We start from the raw sequence: 21427 nt of genomic DNA, 5'->3' as shown, positions 1-21427 counted from the left end.
GTTCCTTGGTCCTCCAGCTCCAGCCAGGGAAACAGTGACAGTAAACATGTTAGAACGGTTACTCTACCACACCGTCTTTGTGTAGGTGGAAACTTACCGGTACTTTAATTTATTTGGTACTTATCAGTTTACTAGCCGTTAGGGCCGTTGCTTTTTACTGTATTAGACCTTCATTGTCCAGTGACACCAAAAGAAAACCTGCAACGTTTGGTAATGAGGGTCACACTCAGCTATCACAGCTGACCTGGCTGGGAGTGCACCCACAGGACACATCGTGAGAGGCTAAAGGGAGTTATTTTACTATTGTGAACGCATTTAAAACCATACCTAACCATCACTAGCACAGTTACAGATACATTTTGGAGCCCGTACTTGCCAACAGTGTGTAAGTCAGAGGGATACACCCCATTTCGTCACTGACCCGGTTTGTCACCAAAACCCCATTTCGTCACCAATATCAAATCCATTTCGTCACCACCAACAGTCGCTGGAATTAGTGACAAATTGTAAGTTATTATTGGTAAATTTGCACTGTCACACCGTTCACTTTTAAACCGAATATAACCATCATTTCTGGCGGAAATCAGCCGGGTTTTTTTGCGATATTTTTTCGTTTGACGTTTTCTGAGAAAAACGTGGCTAAGCGACTAAAAAAAACAAGAAAAAAACCAAACCTAACCTAACTGACTCTCACCATATGATGGAATCACCTATTTCTTACCTTATTGGCCTGGTTCTTGTTCGTCGTTGGATTCTGAGATTCTTGCACAACGCCACATATGTTGGTCTTTGCGATATTTACATTCAGTCTTGCTCTTAGTACACTTTACTGAGGTTGGAAGAACACCATGCGATCGAAAAAATACTATAGTTTCTTCGTTTTTTTCCCAATAAATTGTCTTAGTGTTTTTTATTATTTTCTATCCCAAGCAACAGTTATTTTTGTGTATATGTTGATGGAAATGAACGTGGTGATGAAATGGGTAAAGCAGTGGTTACAAAACGGGTTAAAAATGGTGGTGACAAAACGGGTTGGTGAAGATATGGGCAGACCCCAGTCAGAGACGTGGGCCGTGGCTGACCGCCTAAATGGCTAACCAACCAATCAGACCAATCAGTGGTGGAGGATCAAGTACCATAGTACTGTCTGTACAGTCAGTACTATCGTTTTTTTTTCTAGATGCACAGAATAGCTAACGCGTTAGCTATTCTGTGCATCTACAATAAACGCATTATACAGCTGCTCCCCGACTAAAGACGGGGTTAGGGACCGACATCCAGGTCGTAAGTTGAAATGGTCGTAAGTCGGAAATGCTTAAATAATACATAGAAAATCTAAAATGGGTGTCTCTTTTTCTTCTCAGCACCACAAAACACTCACTTTTATGCTTGCCAGCCATTTTAAAGTGAATTACAGATGAAAATTTTGTCGGTGTACTGACTTTGGGACTCAAAAATACGTAATTTGACCAAATTTTGGTACGACTGAGGCAGGCCGTAAGTGCGGGTGGATGTAAGTCAAGTACAGTCAGTTCTGCTATAACACGATAGTTGTGTTCTTGTAAAATATCGTGTTATAGAAAATCACGTAATAGAAATAACAGGGCTTATGGAGAAAATAGGGTTAGGTGCAGATTACTACATTACTCGAAATCGAAAAAAAATTAGTAGTTAGCCTAACACAAAGGATAGCACAGTCTAAATAAATGTTACATTCATATCTAATAATGAAATCATACAGTAAATGTAACACTTTACCTAGAAAAAATATGAATAAAATTTGATGGGGGAGAAGGGTGATGTTGAGGTTGATAACATCGAGCTTCTCTTGAAGTGTTATAGCCTTTCTTTTACGGTCATCACCGGGAATTCTATCACCAGAGCGCTTCTTGGAGATATTCTTCTTTACCATATTCACAGTTAATTCCACAAAATTGGAGAAATAGTAAGCAAAAATCGCGTTACAGCAAACAAGCGTTCGCGTTATACAAATATCGTTCCTCTATTCATAAATCGCGTTAGAGCCAATTCTCGTTATCAAAACACGCGTTATAGCAGAACTCACTGTAGGTCGTAAGTCGGGGAGGAGCTGTACTGTTAAGGGGTGTGCCCATTTTGTCACCAACCCGTTTCGTCACCACTGCTTTTACTCGTTTCGTTGCTGCATTCATTCCCATCACTATTTCAAGGGCAATACATTCCAGAAAATTCTTACATAATTAATACATCAATATATACACGAAAATCACTGTTGCTTCGGATAGAAAACAATCAAAACATCTAGTTTACAAAATTGTACTGTATTATGAAATTATGCTTCAGCATAACAATACAGTGACCCCTCGGTTAACGAACTCAATCCGTTCCAGAAGGTCGTTCGTTAACCGAAAAGTTTGTTAACCGAAACCATTGTTTCAATGGGTTTTTGGGTAATTGGTTCCAGCTCACCGAAAATTTCCTAAATTCAACAAAAATGGTAGAAAAGTTCACTTACTTTGAGGTGTGTAAGTAGAAGGCTCCTGGATGATGATGATGATGATGGGATTGGGGTGGAAGATAAGTCACCCCATGGTGCCATTTCACCCATAAAATTTTAGTTCTCATGGTGTATTTCAAGATTATTTTCTTTAAATCAACACTGCACTGCATTATATATTGTCAATATGTAAAATATATTTCAAAATGACCAATAATTTGCTTGGAAACACAGAAAAAAAGCGTTTAGTTGAAGAGAGTCTCAAGCAAGATGTTACCTCCAGTGAAAACAGAGAGAGACTAACGCCTGTTTGCTGTGTTAAGAGGCTGGATGGCACGCCAGAAACTAGTTTCTTTACCTTCAATTATGTTCAATAATTGTTAAAATGACTAAAAAAGTTAATATTAAACTTTTAAAATTATTGAAAAGTATAAACTTCTTGATATTTACTAAAATAGTAAGGAATTTAAGCCCTAGAACCGATTAATGTATTGGCGGACTGATACTAAAGCTGGTTGCCCGGCCAGTGCAAGCGAAAACATGTTGAGGTCGGTTCGTAAGAAATTCGTTAACCGAATTTTTGTTCGTTAACCGAATTGAAGATCCTTATGAAAGGCAGTTCGTTAACCGAAATTTCGTTAACTGAGGCGTTCGTTAAACGAGGGGTCACTGTACATTGGATTATGCAAGCATCTCACTAAGACAATTTATAGGACCTAACACAAAGCATATGGCATGAAAAAATTGAAAAGAATTGTGCCTAGTTGAAACTAGTTTTGGCTCCGCCCATTGTTAAGAGGGTACTGTCCGATTTCATTAGTTGTTGGTAACTTTGGTGTAACAATATTGATAATTACTCAAATATGATTAAAACTAATATCATTACTCATAAGATACTTTAAATAAGGGTGAAAAGTTTATTACAGTTCTGTAAGTGCAAAAATTAAGACATAACGAACCTGAAATCCGTCGTATTGCGTGTACTGTATATTATATGCGGACACCTGTAAGCAACACAATGTAGCCGCGAGATGAAAGAACATACAGTAAGTAGTGGGGCACCTTTCCTGTATCAAAAATGGATCAAGCTGCCATGGCTATTGTTGACTGATTTACTTTTTTCCTTTTTGTCCTTCCATATTTTTCTATATATTTTCTTCATTATTTCTTTCCATAATGTGTCCAAATAACAGTTCTAATTTTATTGTTCCCTGAAGACTGTGTTTTACAACAGTTATTTCCAAGATGTGGTACAAATGTTGTATTTTATAATGACAATCTGGGAAGCTAACGTGTTAGCTATTCTCTGCATCTTAAAATGCCTTTCAAAAAATGCCTATAGTTCACATAGGGTATGTGTTCCAACTTACGTACATTTTAACTTTTAAAAACTTCCTCAGGAATGGGACTCTTTCATAACCCGGGGAACCCCTGTAATAAAAATGATCTGACAAATTTTTATATTAGTTATAAGAATTGATTTTTTTTATATTATTTTCCCCCATCTATGATCATAAATCACCAGTAGTGGGGCAAAATACGGTGAAAACTGATCATATGCCACTGTCTCTATGTGCTTTGTGCACGAAGGAATTAATTATTTACCATAAATATTCAGCTGAAAATCAGCCGTGTTGACACATGTTGTCGTCTGCTCTTTGTTTATTTAAGTTAGCATGTCATTTGGTCCATGGGAGATTTATTGATGGATTATTTATGGTAAATACCTGTGTTGTTCTGTACAGTCAAACTGAGCCGATTATTGAGAATTGACCAATAGAAATGTGAAGGATCAGTTGTGACATCCTTGAGGCTGTAGCTTCCAACTGGGCTTCTTAGCAGATCAGGTCATTGTGGGAACAAAAGTGACAAGAGACTGTGCAACATGGAGAGCTGCCATCAGGTAATTTAAATGTGGTTAACCCAGGCAGTTGGTGGAAAATGGCTATAAAACATTAATGATGATATTGGCCACACACGAAGAAATCCTAACATCTAACATGCATGACAAAAGGAAGCTTGACTCAATTTTGATGTTGTATCTTAGTAAAAGTATAGAATATTTTGGCACAGCTATATGCAGGTTGCTGTACTTACTTTTATCCTCTTCGCCACTGATCGGCTCATTAGCTGCTGGGGCAATCGGTTACATCTCTGTTACGCACTGTTGGCAAGTACTGGGCATACACTGGCTCCTGGATGTATCTGAACCCGCGCCAGTGCTTGTCAAGTCTGGTCTTGAAAGAGCTCACACTCGGTGCCGTCACCACACTATCTGGCAGATTGTTCCAAGAGTTCACAACTCTCACTCCGAAAAAGTTACCCTTCACAGTTTTCTGGACTTGCGGCTTCTTTAACCTTGAGCTGTGACCCCTTGTGGGGCGAGAGTCCGCCAGCTCCAGGTAAGGACACTCGACTGAGTAGTGCCCTTAGAGATGCTTGTACACCTCAATCAGATCTCTTCTTTCCCATCTGTAGTACCTGTATAAGCTAGACAAGTTCAGGCACTCCAATCTCTCCGGGTAGCTGAGGTTCCGCAGTGCAAGCACCAGTCTGGTGGGGCTTACTGTCAGCTTTCCACATGTGGTCTTGGCTGGGCTGTAGATGGTCCTGTACAGTGCTGTACAGTATTCCTTTATCTCCAGAGTTGGAGAATATTTGCCAGTTTTCACTTGGGCAGTGTTTGCCACTTTTTTTTTTTTTAATAAATGGACCTGACAACAATCTACATCTACTGTTTATTAACTTTGTATCAATAAATGTGTATTAAATGTAAAATATATATAATAATTGTGTACAATAATTATAAAAAAATTCTTCTCAAATTCATGTACAGTAGTGTTCTGAACAGAAATCTCAGAACATAGTACTGGTATGTCTCTGATAACACTGTACTTTGAATGAAGTGTGGCTGTCCAGTGCAGTACACTCCCAGCAGGCCACACTGGTATTAAGAAGTGTGTTATTAAGAGGGTTTATTTTACAGTACACTACTGCACTAATTGACATGGTACAGTATTACTTACTGTATACTGTACTTAAATGAGATGTAAGCATTGTTCTGCATTCAATGAAGATAAATAACCAATTCTTAAAGAATAAGAATGCCTCAGGTCCTCCCAGGGGTGTGGCACTGAGGTACGTGTTTGTCTCTGGAAATGTTCTGTGATGTACTACTATAGGTAGGTGGCAAGTGAATAACAGATGGCACACAAGTTGAACCTGACTTACTGACTCTCCTTAAACAGACACATGTGTCTTGTACTGTTCTCATTTCATTTAAGAATGGAGATATTTAGGTACCGTATGACTTTAAAGGTATCCGATTCATTAATGCCATGGTGTTGGATTCACCAGACTTGACAAGGTGGGCTTTGTCACAAAGGATTGGCCTCCTCTCAAAATCCAGTCATTCGCTCCATTCTCTGTCATGAAATGGGACTTCAGGATTCTTTTCCCATTTTTTATAATGATTTCAATACAATACTGTACATCCATGATGCATTATAAGAATGTTAAGATAAATATGTTGTAATATGTATGTGCATTTTTTGCAGAATAAATAAGAAATGAATTGGGTAGCTCAGTTACCGAGGATTGTTTTGAAGCCAGGATGTAAATATTGTGTCCCAGTGGGGACCAAGGCATCCAGGTACTTCTCCTCTTCTCCCACACTGCCACCAGGTATGCCTCCACTTGTCTTTGCAATGATCAAGAAATTTCAAAACAAAAGGATTTATTTTAAACTCATTTCATGGCTAAGCCTAGAACTGCTGCCATAGGTGGCTTGAGTATACAGAGGGTAGTTTACATCAAGTCATTTGTTTAGACCCAGGAAACCTGATGTAAGTCACTAGGATTGATCTATATTACGTACTTGTATTCCTTCCTGTTGCAGTCATCACCCAGAGGAGGGAGAATAGAATTAAGGATTTCTCACAGACAATAAGGAGTACAGTACTGTACACTTGTACAGTGATCCCTCGGTTAACGAGCGCCTCAGTTAACGAAATTTCGGTTACCGAATTACCTTCCATAAGATTCTTCACTTCGGTTAACGAGCAATCCCTCGATTAACGAATTCCTTACGAGCGCCCCTCAACATGTTTTTTCTTGCTCACTAGCTGTCGTATTAGTCCGCCAATACAGAAATCGGTTCTAGGGCTTAAATTCCTTACAATTTTAGTAAATATCAAGAAGGTTGTACTATTCAATCATTTTAAAAGTTTTATATTAATTTTCTTAGTAATTTTATCAATTATTGAATATAATTGAAGTACAGGAAACTAGTTTTATGAGCGCCAAACAGCCTGTCAACACACCAAGCTTGGCGTCAGTTTGTTTACACGTTCAGAGGAAGGAGCATCTTGTTTGAGACTCTTCAACATAAACGCTTTTTTTCTGTGTTTCCAGTCAAATTATTGGTCATTTTGAAATATATTTTACATATTGATAATATATAGTGCAGTGCAGTGTTGTGTTGATTTAAAGAAAATAATCTTGAATTACACCAAGTGAATTAAAATTTTATGGGTGAAATGGCGGCATGGGGTGACTTCTCTTCCACCCCAATGCCTTCTCTTCTCCCTTCTCCTCCACCCCCATTCTAATTCCAATCATCATCATCAACCAGGAGCCTTCTACATGCACACCTCAAAGTAAGTGTATTTTAATGCATTTATTTTTCGTTTGTATGTAATTTTCGGTGAGCTGGAACCAATTACCCAAAAACCCATTGAAACAATGGTTTCGGTTAACGAGCAACCTTCTGGAACGAATTGTGCTCGTTAACCAAGGGACCACTGTACTGTAGAAGGACTGGACGAACATGTTATTTTACACTGACCAGTGTACATTTTACCCTTTCCTTAGTATCAGTCATATTGGTTTACTAGACAGTAAATCAAGAAATATATTTCTGTGCAGCAAATAGTACTGCATTCTCTTCCAATCTTGTTCTTAGGTGAAGGGAAGGTTTTTGAGGTTAGTGATAAAATGCAATTTATGGTACTGTACAGCAGGCATGGGCAACCTTTCCTCAGTCATGGGCTGCTTTACAATTTATGTGTATTTTTCTGTGGGCCTACCCACCAAAACTTATATCCTACCTAACCCAAAAGTAATGTTAATATTGTATTAGCACGGACAGTGATGCAGTTTATCATCACGTCCACCTTACGATATTTTCTGTTTACAATTACAGTCTTTTTCCCATTTATGAAACAAATCCACCATTTTCGTGGTTACAGTACTTACTTTTAGGTGATGAAACAGTAACGAATTGTGTGTGAAGATTATATTGCTTTACTCACCATCTACCTGAACCGCAGGCCTCATTAAATAAAATGTCTCAAATCACTCTGTGGGCCACACAAAGACATGGTTCGGGCTGCCCATGCCTGTTATGCAGTATTCTAGGCCGAGTACAGTACTGTACAGTATTTTAGGCCAAGTAGGGTACTGGACAGTGGTCCTTCGGTTAACGAACACAATTCGTTCCAGAAGGTCGTCAGTTAACCAAAAATTTTGTTAACCGAAACCATTGTTTCAATGGGATATTGGGTAATTGGTTTCAGTTCACCGAAAAGTAAATACAAAGTAAAAAAAAAAATAATGCAGTAAAGTACACTTACTTTGAGGTGTGTATGTAGAAGGCTCCTGGTTGATGATGATGGGAATTAGAAGTGGGGGTGGAGGAGAATGGAGAAGAGAGGAAGTGGGGATGGAGGAGAAATCTCCTTTCAGGGGACCCATGCTTGATGCCGTCATTTCACCAATAAAATTTTAAGTTCACTGGGTGTAATTCAAGATTATTTTCTTTAAATTAACACTGCACTGTGCTATATATTATCAATATGTTAACTAAAGTTCAGAATGAACAATAATTTCAATGAAAAATGCAAAATATTCAAGACACCAACAAAATAGATGTTCACTCCAGTGTCAACAGAGCCCAACTGACGCCTGTTGGCTGAGTCAAGCGTCTGGTGGGAACACAAAAAACTAGTTCCCTGTACTGCATATATTATCAATATGTTAAATGAATGTTAAAATGACTAATAATTTTAATATAAAAAATGCAAAAATATTAAAGAGCACAACTTTCTTGATATTTACTCCACTGGAAGCGAATGTAAACATAGAACAGATTACTGAATTGGCAGACTAGCCCATCAGCTGATGCTCACAACAAAACGTGATGTTCGTAAGGATTTCGTTAATCGAAGTTGTATATATATTATGTATTCTGTATGTATATTATGTATGTGCTCCATTTATATACACTTTATTCAGCCTAGCTAGCAGCGTGTGGCAATGTATTTACCATGTCCCACACGCTTAATTAATGTGCCTGGTGACATATGGGAGCTGTTAGTGTATCACTTGCCACATGTCGCCTAGAGGCTAGTTGACCCCCCAGACAGAGTAAGGAGCGCCACCTCCCTTGTGCACATATTTGTTTATCCAGTAAATAAAACCTACGAAAACTCTACAGGTGTTTGTGTTCGCTCCTGTAGATAGAACTTGATACCCAGAACACATGCAGGAGTTTTGTTCGTTAACCAAATTGAAGATCCTTATGGGAGGTAATATGTTAACCAAAATTTTGTTAATCGAACCGTTCGTTAACCGAGGGACCACTGTACTGTACAGTAATTCCAAAATTCGGATATAACAAATTCTAGTTTGTTTCTGGTACCAAACTTGTTGGGTAATCAATACACTGTACTATACAGTACAGCATACTGCAGCTATAAGAATTACATGTCATTTACACTGTTTCAGACGTAGCATTTGAGGAATTGCAGCAAAATCTTACTGATGAAAAAGTGATGCTGATTGATGTCCGCACATCCAAGGAACTAAACAGATATGGGAAAATTCCTAAATCCAAGAACATTGGATGTAAGTATTAGTGGTGTGCACTGTGATTGCTGTTAAATTAATTACTGTACTGTATACAGTAGACCCTTGCCATTCACGAGTTTGCGATTCACGATTTCTATGATTCGTGGTAAGCAGATGGTGGCTAGCTCGTGAGCCTTTTCCCGCAGCACCTCGTGTTGTACTCTCAAAACTTTAGTGTCTCTGTGTTAAATGGCCCCTAAAAGACTGCCTAGTGTCAGTGCTAGTGAAGTTAAATGTAAAAGGCAGAAGTCAGTGATGACCCTGACAAAGAAAGTTTTATTATTAGACAAGTTAAAAGAGGGGATGAGTTCTGCCATGGCTGGTCAGTTGTTTGGTATTGGTATAGTATACAGTAGTGCACTAAGGTAGTTTAAGTTGCTATTCACGGTTTTGCTTATTCTCGCCATTCCTTGCAACCTATCCCTCACAAATGACAAGAGTTTACTGTATACACACAATATATGTACATGTACTGTATCTGACATCTTTGACTGTATTCTGTGTAGTATTGTTTACACATACTGTACTGTACATGTTGTTTATTGGATTTAGAGCAAGGTTAAGCTAGCAGCATCCTGCTTAAACATTTGGCTAACCCCTGTCATTGATGGCTGTCACTAAAGTAAAACATATACTGTAACAATGTTTGTATCACAGCCCAAGGTGTCTAGGAGGCAGAGGTTCACCACTTAAGGATTTAGAGTCTTGGTACTACCTTGGGGAATGAGGTGGGAGAAGCCACTGCCATGAGGATGGGCCACACTGTTGGTTATTTTTTATTCATTCTGAATTCACATCGTTTAATTCATTTTAGAAAAACATACGAATTAACCCAAAATCCGAATTACAGATACAGGTTGACAATCCCTTATCCGAAATCCTTGGGACCAGATGCATTTTGGTTTTTGGAATTTTTCGGATTTCAGAATGGGTTTTTTTTTTATATACAGGGATTAGCCCACCCGGGCACAGCAGGTCACTGACTCACATTGGGGCCTGGGGGGCTAAAATATAATAATAATAATAATAATAATAATAATAATAATAATTCATAGGTCTAGGTCATGTTTCTCACTTTTGATCTTTTTTTCATTCTTGTATTTCTTTATTATTATTATTATTTCATTATTACAGTATTATTGTTGTTGTTATTATTATTATTATTATTATTATTATTATCAATCTTATTTTATTTTTGTGTATTTTTTATTAAAAATTTAATTACTATGAATAATTATTATTATTACTGTATTATTATTATTATTACCAGTATTATTATAATTATTATTACTATTACATTTTCACCCCCCAGGCCCTGATGTGGGTCAGTGACATGTGCCCGGGTGGGCTAATACCCATATACTGTATATATAAAAAAAAAAAAAAAGGCTCCAATATTTTTTTCGGTTTTCAGAGCTTTTCGGTTTTCGGAATTTCGGATAAAGGGTTGTCAACCCTTACAAACTCTCCCCCATGTCATTCTTGGCTCTCCTCCCCTCCACATTTTTTTTTTATTATGGGAATAGCCCACCTGGGCACAGGTCATCTTCCCACAACAGGGCCTAGGGGGCAAAAAATAAGAGTAAAAAGGAATTAACCCCTAGGCCACGGGTGACGTTCCAGAACGTCCGCCTATTCCCTGCACTTTTTTAAGTGGATTTTTCTCGATTTATCCCCGTGAGGGTGGAGGGGGGGGGGTTACCGCCATCGGCACCCTAACCCAGGGCTTAAGGGTTAAAAATAGAAAAGAAAAAGATTATATTAATCTACACCACGAAGATGCCGGAAAACCAGCTTTTTGAAGTGAGACAGATTGTATGAGTATGGAAACACAGAAGAAGGCAGAGCATTCCACAGTTTGGCTGTGTGAGGAAAGAAGGATGTATTATAACTGGTTATTCTATTGTGACCTCCATCCACAGAGAAACAATGGGCACCGCTGGCAAGACGAGTGTTAAGAGCCCCCGGCCTTGCCGGCGGTACACAGGATGCCAAATCCACCGAACATTTCCCGTTAAAGTACCTGTAAAAGAGAGAGAGAGAGAGTGCAGCAACATTGCGACGATGAAGGGAAGAAAGATTATCAACTAAAAGAGAAGAGTTAATAAGACGAAATGCCTTTGATTCCACCCTATCTAACAGTTGGACAACAGAAAAGCCACCCCAGATATGATAGCAGTACTCCAAGTTAGGACGAATGAATCCCTTTTAAACTTGAAGCAACTGCTAAGGAGTGAAGTAGCTACGGCATCTGTACAGCATTCCCAGCTTTCGGGAGGCAACTTTGCAATGTTGAGGATGTGTGGCTTCCATGACATATTAGAGGAAATGGTGAGGCCTAGCATATCTATTTTAGAATTTGGCAGAATGATTGCATCCAGAAATGTGATTGGTGGGAGATCATCCAATTTGGAAAGTGTAATTGGTAAATACAGAGTTTTATTACTATTGAATTTAACCAAGTTTCTACCTCCCCATTCGGAGATGCTGCACAGATCCGCATTGATAGATGAAATGATATCGGCTCTAGAAACAGATCTAGTTTGAGAATTAGGGAGAAGGAAAAAATGTGAAGAAGAGTGAAGAGTAGAATCATATATATCTTGACCCAATTGATTTCATCCATTCTCTCTACATACCAGTATAATGTTAAGAGGCAGGAAAATATCTTTATTGTAAGTATGTTCAATTATCTTTAAAATATTTTCAGTGTTTATCCTGGGAACTCACCTCCTACTCCCTGAAGTGGAATTTGAATCACAACTTGGTTTTAAAAAGCCAGCGCTGGATGAGCCTGTTATTGTTTCTTGTCTGGCTGGTGTTCGTGCTAGAACTGCTCAATTAGCAATGATAGGAGCTGGCTACAAGAATGTTAGGTAAGTACAAATCCTGCTACAGTTTTCCTTGTCTTTCTCACAGTGACCTCCATGTCGTAAACATCCCAGTTAGACCCTTCAAATATATATATTTTTTTTTGTAAAACCAGCAGTTATTATTAATTTTTGGTCCTGAAGAATGACTTCAAAGTGTATATCTAGTGATGAGACTTGCTGTAGCAGAGGCTGAGAAGAGTGTGGGTGTGTGGCAGGGTGAACTGTTACTAGGGGTAGGCAATGGCAGCATCCTAGCTGGTTTGCCTTGCTAAGGTGAGCGTTGAGGCCAGACGGCCGTGTAAACAATGGCATTTCTAACCACATCCTGCAAAATACAGTGTACTTAGCAAATGCTGCAGCTTCTGAGAATGGAGGGGGACCGGAGATACTACGAAGAGCAGAGACGTTACTGAGAACAAATTCTGGCTTGAATGTCATGTACACTAATACTGATACATTCCTTGATAAGAGAGACGAGTTTGAAACACTACTGAAGGTGCACCAACCCGATATTTTACGAGTTGTAGAACTGCTGTACAAGAACAGGAGAATTGATCCAGAGGAATGCGAGTTCAGCATTGCTGGATATGACTCATTTATGAACCTTTCTCAAGAAACTTGCAAGAGGGGTGTGGTTATCTATGCTAGGCAAGACCTTAGAGCCAGCCAGGTAAGGGTACAGGGAGAGGATGTTTTTGAAGAGTCCAAGTGGTGTAAAATTAAATTAAAGGGAGGGGACTTATTTATTGTCCAGTGTATCTACAGATCCCCAAACTGTGGCCCACTAAATCAAGGGAACTTAAGAGCCTTCATAGACAATGCAGCAATGCTCAACCCTAGCCACCTCCTTATCATGGGGGACTTTAACTAAGGCGACATCAACTGGAGAAACGAGTTCACCCCAAATGACTTGAATAACCCTGCTACTCTTTTTGTAGAAACTCTGAGAGATAATTTTCTGTTCCGACATGTTAGAGACCCAACACATTATAGAGGGGAGCAAACACCCAAGCCACTAGACATCGTAACAAACGAGGAGGGTATGGTGGCCAAACTGGAACACCTTGCCCCAGTTGGCACCAGTCACCATATAGTTTTGTCATTCAGATTTAACTGTTACCTAGTTCAAGATAAGGCCAGGCCAAGGTGCAAATATTACAAGGGAAATTATAACGGGAGGAGATGAGGGGTATCCACTGGCCTGACTCATTAAGGCACAACAATGCAGACACTACACTTAATATCTTAACTAGTAAAGTGACCCATTTGATCGATAAATATATACCCAAGACCAAACCCAGTGCCGCTAGGTATACGAGGGGATCCCTACACCTAAACCATGCGGCGGTCGACAAAGTTAAGAAGAAAACTCAGAAATTCAAGGAGTGGGTTGGGTCAAACGATGAGCAGGACAGGAGGATGTATGCAAGAACCAGAAACCAAACAAAGGCAGAGTGTAGCAGGGCTGAAAAGGAGTTCCAGAGGCTGGTTGAAGCAAGGTCAAGTCAAAGCTAAAGGCGTTTTACCGCTATGCAAGTCGAAATTAAAAATGCAAGTAGGAGTATCAGACCTGAGGCTTGAAGATGGTAGTTAAGCAGATTCTGACCAGGATAAAGCTGAGGCATTAAACAGCTTCTTTTCCTCGGTGTTCACAAGAGAGGATGCGATTAACCTTCCTGCGTTTGAGGACAGACAGTTCGACACAGCACTGACCCACATTGTGTTCACAGAAGAGGGTATTAGATATAAACTGTCAAAGCTAAAGGTCCCTAGGAGTCCCAGCCCTGACATGGTGCATCCTAGAGTGCTAAGAGAGTTGTGCACCAAGCTTGCCGAGCCCCTGAAGATCCTATTCTGTAAATGACTGGATGAACAAAAGGTCCCCAGTGATTGGAAAATGGCTCATGCGAGTCCTATCTTCAAGAAGGGCAATCGTCACTCCCCGAACAACTATAGATCGGTGAGCCTGACCAGCATAATTTGTAAAGTGAGAGTATTATAAGAGATGCTGCGATGGAACATCTACTACGAAACAACCTTGTAAAGGATTGCCAACACCGTTTTACGCTGGGGCGCTTCTGCTTAGCACAATTGCTCAAGGTATTGGATATTGGATATTTGGACCCATATTCTGGAACGGGGTGGTAATATCGACATTATTTACCTAAATTTTGCCAAGGCTTTCGACAGTGTACCCCCAAGAAAGGCTAAAAATCAAACTAGAAGGGTACGGAATTCGGGGAATTGTCCTAGCGTGGATAGAAGACTTTCTACATGACAGCAAGCAGTGTGTGGTGATTAATGGCACGAAATCATTATCTGTACTTGTCACAAGAGGGGTACCACAGGGCAGTGTATTGGGCCCGCTGTTGTTTGTTTGTTTCACAAATGACATGTCTGACGTACACTCCTCCATACAAATTTTTGCCGATGATGCCAAGTTATTTCGGGAAATCGAGAACCATGCGGACTGTGAAGAGCTGCAGAAGGACCTCTGTGAGCTCCAAGAATGGTCAAAGAAGTGGCTGCTGAGATTCAATGTCACGAAGTGTAAGAGGATGCACCTGGGGCGTACCAACAGTAAGGAGGCGTATCATATGTCTCAACGTGGTGAAGAAACTGCACTATTTGAGACTGAATTTGAGAAGGACCTAGGTGTGTATGTTGACAATGAGCTAAAGTTTTTGGGCCATTGCGAGAAGAAGGTAAATCAGGCAAATAAATTATTGGGTCTTATAAGAAGGTCGTTCAGATTTCTAGACGGTCCGTCCCTCGTAATGATCAGTCTGGTCCCCGAGATATACAAGGGACTGTCAGTTGATTGAAAATGTTCAAAGGAGGGCCACCAGACTGCTGCCTGCACTTAGGCACCTCAACTACCCTGAGAGATTGGACCGCCTGAACTTGCCTAGCTTATACTACAGATGGGCAAGGGGCGACATAATTGAGGTGTATAAGCATCTCACGGGGCACTCAGTCGAGTGTCCTTACCTAGAGCTGGCGGACGCTCGCCCCACAAGGGGTCACAGCTGAAGGCTGAAGGAGCCGCAAGTCCAGAAAACTGTGAGGGCAAACTTTTTTGGAGTGAGAGTTGTGAACTCTTGGAACAATCTTCCAGAAAGTGTTGTGACGGCACCGAGTGTGAGCTGTTTCAAGACCAGACTTGACCAACAGTGGAGCAGGTTCAGGTACATTCAGGAGCCAGTGCATGCCCAGTACCGACCAACAGTGTGTAACAGAGAGCCAGTACATGACTAGTACTTCCCAACAGTGTGTGACAGAGATGTGACCGATCGCCCAAGCGGCTAACGAGCCGATACACTCATATCTAATAATGAAATCATACAGTAAATGTAACACTTTACCTTGAAAAAATATTAATATAACTTGATGGGGGAGAAGGGTGATTTTGGGGTTGATAACATCGAGCTTCTCTTCAAGTGTTATAGCCTTTCTTTTACGATCACCACCGGGAATGCGATCACCAAAACGCTTCTTGGAGATATTCTTCTTTTCCATATTCACAGTTAATACCACAAAATTGGAGAAATAGTACGCAAAAATCACTGAGGATGCTTCAAAACAACCCACGTGTTTCAACTGATCGTGTGATGGAAACAGAGAGCGCGGGTGTAAAATACTACAGTTGGCCCTTAACATACGCGGGTTTGGCATACACGGATTTGTAAATACGTGGATTGCCCCGCCGGAGGAATATTCTGTACATTGAAGTAATTGAAGTACATTCAAATCGCGCACCATTCAACTCGCTCGCGGCACCGAACACGGGACACCGCCCGCTCCCGCAACCTCACACACACACACACACGCATAGCTCTCCCTCACTCAGTCAGTCTCGCTGTAACCACGCTTGTGTTGACATCAGCATTGTAGCTGCAAAAATATTACATTTCTGTGAATGTATTATATCAAGCACAGTATGAATAGAATATCACTAATATAAGAGTATTTTAACCGAAAACTACTAAAAAAACGAGTAACATATCTTGAACATCGGAAGGTTAGGTAAAGTCTTTTGTTTTCATGTAGTTTATCCTAATTTACATTGAAATGCATTACGTTTCAGCAAAACTACTATTTATTTCTGAGAATATGGAAATGTAATATTTTGCTGAAATGACGTACGTATTACAGTGGAAAGTGACGAAAGCAATGACTCGCTTTCTTTCGTTCAAAAGATGTTACCGTAATCGCTTTTCGAATGGTTTTCAGTTAAAAAACTGTTGTATTACAATAATATTCTATCCTAATTCACTTGTGATGCAACAGTTTTTTTAACTGAAAACCATTCGAAAAGCGATTACGGTAACATCTTTTGAACGAAAGAAAGCGAAAGTCATTGTTTTCGTCACGATTTTATCCCACTTTCCACTGTAATACGTACGTCATTTCAGCAAAAATATTACATTTCCGTGAATGTAGTATATCAAGCACAGTATGAATAGAATATCATTGTAATATAACAGTATTTTAACCGAAAACTATTAAAAAAACGAGTAACATCTCTTGAACATTGGAAGGTTAGGTAAAGTCTTTTGTTTTCGTCATGTATTTTATCCTATTTTACATTGAAATACATCACGTTTCAGCAAAACTACTATTTATTTCTGAGAATATATTCATTCAGGCACAGTTTAGATAAAATATACATGTGCTGTAACATTTTTTTAATTGAAAACGATTCGAAAAACACGTACCCTCTAGCCCTGTTCAAGGAGAAGACTGGGAGGAGCTGTTTGGTGCTTAAGACGATGACAAGGAAAATGATTTTGATGAATTTTAATGAAAATATTCAGAAAGACCCTGGCACTGTCAAGGAAAGTGGCTGCGGAAGGCTTCCAGGACATGGCAGAGGACGAGATTAGGGAGCTAATTGAAGAGCACGACACTGAGCTGACCGAGGAGGATCTACAGGAGTTAGTAGACTCAGGCGAGGAAGAGGAAGCGAAAGGGAAAGTGGAAGAGGAAGAGCATCAAGAAATAACGTTGGAGAAGTTGGGGGAGATGACCAGGAATATTGAGGCACTGAAAAACCTGGCCTATAGTATGGACCCCTCCATGGTGCGTGCCCTGAAATTCATGCGATGGATGGATGACGTTTTTGCTCCATACAAAAACATCATGGAAGAAATGAAAAGAAAGAGACGACAACTCCCCATCACCATGTTCTTTGATCACCGAAGGAGAGATTTAACACCATCAATCACTGGCGGCAGTGAGGAAGCAGCTGAATCCACCGTCGCCCCCACTTCACCACCCGTTAAGGAATTGAGTGACGATGAGCCCGATGACCCCCGTCCTGTCGCCGAGGATAGGTACTGTACAGTAAAGTGAAATTTTTATCTCTTTTTTTTTTTAATAGCTTTTCTTGCCATGTTTATTGTTTGTGAAAATGCACAGCACAGTACAGTTCAGTACAAGTACTGTACATAGGAAGTGGAGGTGCAGTTATTCACAAAACATTTGTGTTTGTTGTCGGCAGTAGTGACGGTGAGGAGGTGGAGGAGGGAGCGAGTTGGGAGGAGTGGTGACCTTGGACGCGGGAGGAGGGACAAGTGGAGATGCCAGCCAGTACATTACGGGTGTATTAATTGTTTTTATAGCTATTTTTGCATTTTAATATTAAATACTGTACATTACATTTCAACGAAACTACCATTTATTTCTGAGAACATGGAAATGTAATATTTTTGCTGAAATGATGTACGTATTACAGTGGAAAGTGGGATAAAATTGTGACGAAAGCAATGACTTTCTCTTTCTTTCGTTCAAAAGATGTTACCGTAATCGCTTTTCGAATGGTTTTCAGTTGTGGGATTATAAGGCTAATGATAGGATAGAATATTATTGTAATACAGTACGATTACAACAGTTTTTTAACTGAAAACCATTCGAAAAGCGATTACGGTAAAATCTTTTGAATAACGAAAGAAAGCGAAAGTCATTGTTTTCGTCATGATTTTATCCCACTTTCCACTGTAATATGTATGTCATTCCAGCAAAAATATTATATTTCTATATTTATTTCTGAGAATACGTATATTCATTCAGTCACAGTTAAGGTAAAATATACTTGTGATGTAATATTTTAATGAAAATACGGTATCGTAGTTTTCTTTTGTTTCAAATGTAATGAACAAAAATTTATGTCCAGTATCTATAAATAAACTTTAATAAATGAATACTTTATGTTTTACATCGTCCTGTGCTACCATACCATGCATTTGGCTACTTTGGGCTTGCTATGATGATGCAAGAGATCTGCCCTGGCAACTGTACCGACACTCACAGCTAGTGGTGCGTTGGTGCATCATTTCCATTGATTATTGGTAGTTACTGGTAAATATTTTCCAACCTAACGAAACTATTACCCGTTTAGAGGTCGACCCCTAAATTTTTGCCAAATAATTTGGTCTTAAAACTCGAACTACACACAGGTATATACGGTAAATAAGGACATGGGGGGGGGGGCCAGCAAAAATGCGCGGATTTTTAACATCCACGGGTATCTCTGTTACGTAACCCCCGCGTATGTTAAAGGCCGACTGTATTAGTCCACACTGTGAAACATTATTTTTATTTTATTTTTTCATACAGTATTTATGGGAACAGCTAAATTTGCAAAAAAAGGATGAAGTTTATAGAGTCCCAATCAAATAACACTTCACAAACAAAACACATGAATCAATTGAACGTGTGATGTCGAACGTGAACTGTAAGTACTGCATAACTCCGCGCCAAGCAACAGTACAGTACTGTACATGTACATGTACACTTAAAACGTTCGAATGGAATCGTGTTACAGCAAACAAGCATTCGCATTTTACAAATATCGTTCTTCTATTCATGAATCGTGTTATAGCCAATTCGCGTTGACAAAACACGTGTTATAGGAGAACTGACTATGGCTCGTGTCACCTCAGAATGGTTGGTATGCCTGGTTGTGAAGGTGCTGTGCACAGTATAGGTATTACCCAGATTTATGATATTTCGCTTTAACAATGTTGATGTTTTAGGATCGCCTTCCTATTTAAGATCAAAGAAATTTGCATGAACGATGGTCATCGTCTGGCCAAACTCGCTTATGTACAGATGATTGTACAGGTATCCTTGTGTGTTCCTGAAAAACCTATCATTACCTGTATTGCAAAATGATCGATAAAAGAGGGATAACGAGAAATAATATTCTTCCTGAGGGATCACAGGGAATAATATCGATGGATGTGGCACATAACTCTGTAGCAGTCTCCAACTTGCCACCCAGTAGCACTTAAGAGCGGGTGAGGGAGCTGTGATCTACGTTATTCTTCTTATTCAACTCCGTTATTTTGGACAGATACACGTAATGTTCTTAATTTGTTAAACTCTGTTACATGCACACACAATCACTCGTACAGAATATGCTAAATTAAAAAATATTTAGCATAAGGTCAAAAACATAAAGGGAATAAATACTTCGTACATGCACTGGAATTAGCCCTCAGAGCAGGGGAGGGGAGAGCTTAATAGGGGATCTTTCAGTTTTTCTTTTGGGAGAGACTTTTTTTGTGTCTTTTACCTTTGGGCTGCTGACATTGATTTTGAGAAATTTGAGGATTCACTAAAGTTGTCCTCACCATCAAGTGGCCATTTTCTGCACTTATATGGGTTGCCAGGACCACCTGATGGTAACTCTCCATGGCTAAACATGAAAACATTAAAATTAACAGAATTTATGCATTTTAAAGTAATTAATATTTAAACTCTTTCAGGGTGTATGTTGGATCTTTTGAGGATTGGCTAGAGAAGGGTGGACCAGTGGAATATTTTGAAGAACCTCAGAGCTAGATGAGGCCTTTGTAAAACTGACAGTTGTATGTAGTTTTGGAAATCTTAGTTTGATGGCCTAGAAACAATGTATAAATTTTGGGAAAGATGAGTAATATTTGGTCACCAAAAGCCTTGTACTGTAACACTAATAAATTTTAATATTCATTATTTTTATGTAGCAGTGTCTTACCTCATTGACTTTTATGCAGGATTCCCACAAAAATCTATTTTATTTTCCATTAATTTTCCCATGACCAGATCTAACCTAACCAGTATCTGGAACACTCCAAAAAACAGCTAATTTCTGGAACTAATCACATTATTTAAAATGACTGTCATGTAATTCCCTGGTTCAGCTGCAAATTTCCAACCATTCCCCACCTGTGAGCTGCATGTTATATTATGGATATTTTTCAACTTGTACTGTAATTTGAGGTTGATACACATTCTATATGTATGTATGTTTGTTTATTTATTTATTCAGTTACATGCATTTGAGATAAATTTGGCATAATTTTCATCCTTTATCCTCTTTGTTAGCTTTTCATTTGAAGTGATATTTTTTACTTTTTTGTGCATAGTGGTAATTAATTTTGTGGCAGTATACAGTAAATCCTTGCTATTCGTGGGGATTAGGTTCCAAGGAATGGCGTAAATTGGCAAAACCGTGAATAGCAACTTATACTACCTTAGTGCACTATTGTATCCCTATACTGTGTAAGAGAAACTTGAGTCACCAATACTACTTACATTCATATGTGGAAGTTTGGAGTTTAATGAAGTGGTGTACTGTATATAGAGAAACATCTGGTTACTGAAGGATAAGGGGATCATCAGGATCACTGTTGGAAGAAAGTGATCCAGTGGTGGTTGGTGGAGAGGCACACAGCCAGGAGGTGGACTGCCAAAAGGTTCTTGTTTTTACCCTTTAAAGCCCAAGGGTTTGCTAAGCAGTAAAGCAAGCCAGGCTCGATCATGTGACCAACTGCACTGCCACAGAAGATGAGCATCTCTGTCCTTGGCTGCCTTGAACCCAGAGGCACGCCTTTCCTGCTTGTTTATATACAGTAGCTAAAACAACTATCTGTGCAGGTGGGGGTCGATATGCTCCGTGTGACAGCCCTCGTACACCAAAATTTATTGTCCATGGTCTCATATTGATTCCCACAAAGTATGCACAGATAGTTGTTTTAGCTACTGTACATTCTACCAGGCATCTTTTTCCAATATAGATCGGATTCAGCTGCATTAAACAATTGCTCTGGTCTATAGCCTCTCTCTTCTATTACAGGGTATAGCTCTTCCCCGACTTATGACGGGGTTAGGGACCCAAATCCAG

The 21427-nt window shown here is 39.5% G+C and overlaps 1 protein-coding gene across 3 annotated transcripts; it reads left to right on the top strand.

The window, feature by feature from the left end:
• Nucleotides 1-20256, top strand: LOC121871760 (thiosulfate sulfurtransferase/rhodanese-like domain-containing protein 3). Of its 3 annotated transcripts, none has more exons than XM_042374198.1 (5): nucleotides 1-81; nucleotides 6034-6160; nucleotides 9263-9382; nucleotides 12096-12261; nucleotides 20031-20256. In XM_042374198.1, exons 2-5 carry the CDS (start codon nucleotides 6046-6048, stop codon nucleotides 20104-20106), a joined length of 477 nt encoding a protein of 158 aa, XP_042230132.1. In that variant the 5' UTR covers nucleotides 1-81; nucleotides 6034-6045; the 3' UTR covers nucleotides 20107-20256. The 3 variants fall into 3 exon arrangements, with proteins under 3 accessions (XP_042230132.1, XP_042230131.1, XP_042230130.1); XM_042374197.1 differs by having other exon boundaries at nucleotides 26-99; XM_042374196.1 differs by lacking the exon at nucleotides 1-81 and adding an exon at nucleotides 3407-3522.
• Nucleotides 20257-21427: the final 1171 nt, after the last annotated feature.

Source organism: Homarus americanus, unplaced genomic scaffold (genome assembly GCF_018991925.1).
Source record: "Homarus americanus isolate GMGI-L3 unplaced genomic scaffold, GMGI_Hamer_2.0 scaffold39675, whole genome shotgun sequence".
Classification (NCBI taxonomy): Eukaryota; Metazoa; Arthropoda; class Malacostraca; order Decapoda; family Nephropidae; genus Homarus; species Homarus americanus.
The sequence above is the reverse complement of the archived record's forward strand: the minus strand, read 5'-3'. Positions and strand labels throughout refer to the sequence as shown.